General features: G+C 24.3%; 1 protein-coding gene across 2 annotated transcripts; it reads left to right on the top strand.

The window, feature by feature from the left end:
* The first annotated feature begins 126 nt into the window (after positions 1-126).
* Positions 127-5,231, top strand: LOC132917912 (arylalkylamine N-acetyltransferase 1-like). Of its 2 annotated transcripts, none has more exons than XM_060978907.1 (4): positions 127-216; positions 2,367-2,574; positions 3,374-3,656; positions 4,185-5,231. In XM_060978907.1, the coding sequence occupies exons 2-4, from the start codon at positions 2,382-2,384 to the stop codon at positions 4,381-4,383; spliced, it is 675 nt and encodes a 224-aa protein (XP_060834890.1). In that variant the 5' UTR covers positions 127-216; positions 2,367-2,381; the 3' UTR covers positions 4,384-5,231. The 2 variants fall into 2 exon arrangements, with proteins under 2 accessions (XP_060834890.1, XP_060834891.1); XM_060978908.1 differs by lacking the exon at positions 127-216 and adding an exon at positions 2,181-2,281.

The raw sequence follows: 5,231 nt of genomic DNA, 5'->3' as shown, positions 1-5,231 counted from the left end.
ATTAAGATTGGCTCGTGCTATTATTATACTATCCGTGTTGATAAAAATTATAAATACCTCAAGAACCGCATATATGATTTATTTTTATCTGTTTTTCTTATTCCGTGTTTCTAGATCATAGTTTTTAACATAATTCATTTATTATATTAAATATCATTTAACAATTGCTAGTTGAATCGATACATCGGTTATGTTGATGCGAACTTATATGTTATAGTAAGTATTATTTTATATTGCGACGATTATTGGCTAGACAAATGTTTAATTTTCTTATAAAGTGTATAGAAAGTATGTTACATATATATATTGATTTATCAACAATTTTTAATAATTATTTTTTTTTAAACAAGTATGGTTATTGATTACTATCTGAATAGGTCATATTATAAACTTATTTATTTAATCCGTATGGTTGCCTAAAAATATGAAATTTAGGAACGATAGACAGGTATTTATGGTTTATGTTTTTATACAAATTTAAATCAAAATTCTATTGTTTAGAATATAGTTTTATTTAGTGATTGAAAATTTCATGAAATATTTCAGTAGTTTAACAAAATTTGTTTTTTTTTAAATAAATTTTTTTTACAAAAAGCTCATAAGGAATTGTGTATGACTAAAGCTACAACTATATCATTTAATATATAATTATCATCAATATTATTTGTATTAAAAAAAATTAAATGTTTCATGTTTTTGTGAAATATTTCACCGTATAGTGAAATATTTAATTTAATATATTTCTCATGAATTATTTTAGACTTCAAACATAAGTTTTATTATTTTCATATTTTTTAGTTGTAAAAATATTTCATAAATCAAAATGCAATTTATTTATTTAAAATATTGACAATATTTTATTTTAACATTCAGCAAATCGTATAAGATATTTAACATGTCAATAATACTATCAATATTATGATTCTTTATTGTCACTTTAGAATTTATTTATACAATTTAAATTTATAAACATTTTTGATTAACATTAATATTAATTGTTTTTTGAATAATGTGATTTTTTTTTAAATAGTTTTGTTTATAACTGTATTGGAAATTGTGATTTGTGGATTAATGATGAACTTGAGGTAGTTTATTAAAGATTACAGCTGAGTAGAAAAATTATCAGGATGACGTTGAACGGGTATTTAATATTAATTTATAGATAAATTATTTATTTGTGTAATTAATGTGTGAAGGATTTGTGGTTTTTATTTATTTCTAAAATTAAATCATGACTTATTACTTATTTGAGTATTTCGGTCCAGTTTTATTCTGTAAAAGAAATTGGTTTTTTCAAAGTTTAATTATTTTTTAAAACTGAGAAACAAACTGATTTTGTATTTCCTCAGTGGTTTCCAAGGCAGAGGATGTATTTTGCTGGTTGTTTACGAGATTTTGGACAGGAAACTGAAATGTGTAGATTGCTATACAATCTATGCAGCTTATGGATATCACGAGAGGAAATAAATTACCTGTATACAGGTACAGCAAAGTGAATTTTCTTTAAAGATGTTACTGTTATTTCGTGTTAAATCAAACAGCAATTGACAAAAAATAGAAGTACTAAGGATTTATTAAGTTAGGTACGGCAATGATTTTAGTAAAAAATTATTTTGACCTAGTTTTTCTTTTTTGAACTTAATTGGTGTTGTACAATAAATATAACGAATGACGATGCAACAAAGTTTCATCGCTTTCAAGTTTTAGGTATTTTTCTACTTTAGGAATTTTATAATATAGAAAAATAATTTGATTTAATTAGTTTTAATTTTACAAAATTCATATATTTTCATAAGACAATTTGGTTTTTAGCTTCATTTTACTCTTAATTTTTTCACAAAAACTAAAATAGTTTTTAATTTTTGATTTGGCAAAAATAAACGGTAGTTTTTTTCTTCAATAATACCAGTAGGTATATTTTGCTTTCATGTTACATAATTTAACATAATATAAAGAATTATTACTATACATCGTAGGTATATATAAAGGTGTATTGAAATGCTCAGCAATCGTTACCATTGTGGAGTGTCAAGGCCCAAGGGCCATGTTTTGATTGATATTTATTGTTGTGTTAGTTGAATTTATACTATAAATTAGAAGGACATATTCATTGAGCAATACAAATTCATAGATGAATTTTTTTTTAAATAGCATAAAGCGTTTTACAGAGGGGCCACCCTCGTTGGTTAAAATCGTTTTAGATTTAGAGTGAACAGCATTTGAAGCCTTTCCGTGACGGAAGAAGAGTTATCTAGAAAATGACATTGGAAGTGCTTTTAAAGTGTGATTTATTAATTTGTAGAGACATATTTTAGTTTTAAAAGTGGTCGGGAATTATAGTGTAAACATAGTATTATTATTTTCAGACATTAAGAAATAATATGGATACAATCAAAAATACCAAAGTTTCTTTTAAAATAGTGCCCATAACTGACAATGATAAGGAAGTTGTGATTAATTCCTTAAAACAGTATTTTTTCCGCGACGAACCTTTATGTGCAAGCCTAGGGTTAATAGAAGAAAAAGAATCAGTAATTCAACTTGAAAATTTTTGCGTTGATTTATTACAAAATGGTAAGTTAATTGAAAACGATACATATTTAACTGGTATACGTAGTTATTATCCAATATAGTACAAAATATAAGATACTATAATATTATGTTATATTTAATATGGAAAATTATTGTATGTAGTTAGATACCTGTCTGGCTGTCTACAATAATATTATATTTTATTATAATGTGTTTATGTGTTTCACATTGAGCGATAAAAAGGTGAAATACTTTATCTAATTAATGTAATTTTAACATAGTTAGCTAAAATTATCCGTCGCTAGAAAATTTACAGTATCTTATCGAACCTGTTTTTTTTTACAGCGATTTTTGTTGTTACAATTTTTTATCAAAGTTATAAAAAAATTGATAGTGTTATAAATCCATAAAATCTTGAGTGGGGGTTCTTTTATATCAATGGTATATATTTAAATTGTTAAAAATATAAAATTTAAAAATATAATAAGGCACGTGATGTTTATTAAGTTAAGAAGATTATATTTTATGTACAATATTATAAAAAAACTGATTACAAAAAAATGTAGGTTGTAGGTATCTATTATTATGACATCGAACATGTTTTATAATATATCACTTGTGTTAAATTTTTAATCAGTAAAATATTTAACTTAACTATTGGCAATCGTTTAAAATATAAAGGAACTAGTATAGGTTAAAAGTTATGTTTAAAAAAAAATTGGGACAAAAGTAACAAAGTAATAAAATATTTATTAAGGAAAATGTTCTTTAGGAATTGTATGTATATATTGTAAACGTAACACGTATTAATATAAAAAATAACATGATTTTTATTATTCAGGAATATCATTTATGGCTGTATCTACAGAAACAGGTGAAATGATAGGTGCATCGTTGAATAACACAATGTGTAGGGGTAACGAAATTAATGAAATCGGCGAAGAAAACAATGATAAAAGTTCAAAATTTAATGATATCATGGTTCTCTTAGACAAAGCTGAACGAGATACTGATATATTTGGAAAATATCCAAATATTGATCGTATAATGGATTTAAAAATTATTACAGTAAATGAAGCATATAGAGGACAAGGGGTTTGCAAAGCCCTCATCAACAAGTCTAAGTATATTAAATATAATTTGTTTATAACCATAAAATTAATTGCTAAACAGTGATTGCTACTTGATATTAAAAATAACAAAGTTACCCAAAATTTTTAACTGGCTATTCATTTTTCATCTATAGATACTCTTCTTGTAATCAATAGTTCTAGTCAATATGATTAAAGCCAGACAAATAATTCTAATAGTGTCAGTTTCCAACACCTTGTTAGTACAGTTATATAATATTTTTTTAAATCCCTCAAATCGTGATCCAAAAACGTTTTTCACTCATACATTTAGGTTTTGTAAATTTATTCCAATTTGTTATTTAAATTAGTTTTGAATGACAGTAACCCCTCCACTTTAAAAAAAAGTATTTTTATGTCACCACAATGAACTAAAATTCCAAAAACCAACTTAAAAGTAAAAATCAGTTTCTTCATTTAAAAAAAAATATACTATTTTTCATAAATTATACATGATAATATATTATACTATTGGTAATATGTACTTTATTAAAATGAATTAAATAATATCTTAATTTCTAGAGAGTTGGCATTGGAGTTAAGATATCAAATGATTTACGTGGAGTGCACCAGTCATTTTACTGCAATGGCTGTTGAACGATTTGGATTTCAATGTATATATTCGTTATCTTATTCAGATTACGTGAACAAGCAAAGCGAAGTGATTTTCAAGACACAGCCTCCTCATAAATACTTCAAAGTCCATGTATTACTTCTCTAAAATATTTTATATTTATTCAGATACCTAATTATACCGGCAACCGGTTAAACCCAAAAAATAGTTTTTTAAGATTATATAGTTTTAAATGTTACAATAATTATACCCCCCCTCCCACAATAGAAGTTAAAATAAGATATTTAAAAATAAATAATTTGGGGTTTTTGTTTAAAAGATCAAAATTTGATGGCTTTACCGTCAAACATAAGTGTGAATAATAAGGACAATATATAAAATAATATATAATATAGTTTTAATCTTCAAAGACAATAATTTGAGCCTTGAATTTTGATTCTGATTTATAACTTATGAATAAAGCGTGAGTAGTAATGTATATAATAAAAGACACATTTATAAATTAAAGTTTCTATAATTTACCTATACTCTAATATAGTCTATAGTAATGGTACTGTTTCGATGTCAGTCGTAATAATATACAATGGTGGTAACAAATATCGACATTTATACTGGTTTGCAGTTTTACATACATTAAATAATAATTTTTTTATTGTTTTTCTATTTAGACATTTTATAGTTTTATGATTTTTACTATTAAACTAAGTATAGAATAAGTATCTCAATAGTATATTCAAACATTAAAAACTAGTTTTTATATAATATACCTACTAGTAGTGGATCTATATTAAATGTTTAATTTTATCAGATTTCTGCACACTTAACCTAACTATGAAGTACGAATATTGTTTAACTATAAAAATAAATATCTATCCAAGGTATGTTTGGACATAATGTATTATTTTTATTTGTTGGTGGATAATGAAGATCATCTTCTATGGTCAGAATTTACATGACTTTCAGAAATAAAAGTAGCATAGAGGTATTAAAATTGA

The sequence above is a fragment of the Rhopalosiphum padi genome, chromosome 1, assembly GCF_020882245.1.
Source record: "Rhopalosiphum padi isolate XX-2018 chromosome 1, ASM2088224v1, whole genome shotgun sequence".
Classification (NCBI taxonomy): Eukaryota; Metazoa; Arthropoda; class Insecta; order Hemiptera; family Aphididae; genus Rhopalosiphum; species Rhopalosiphum padi.
Note: the sequence above shows the minus strand (reverse complement) of the source record. Positions and strands in the feature narration are given on the sequence as shown.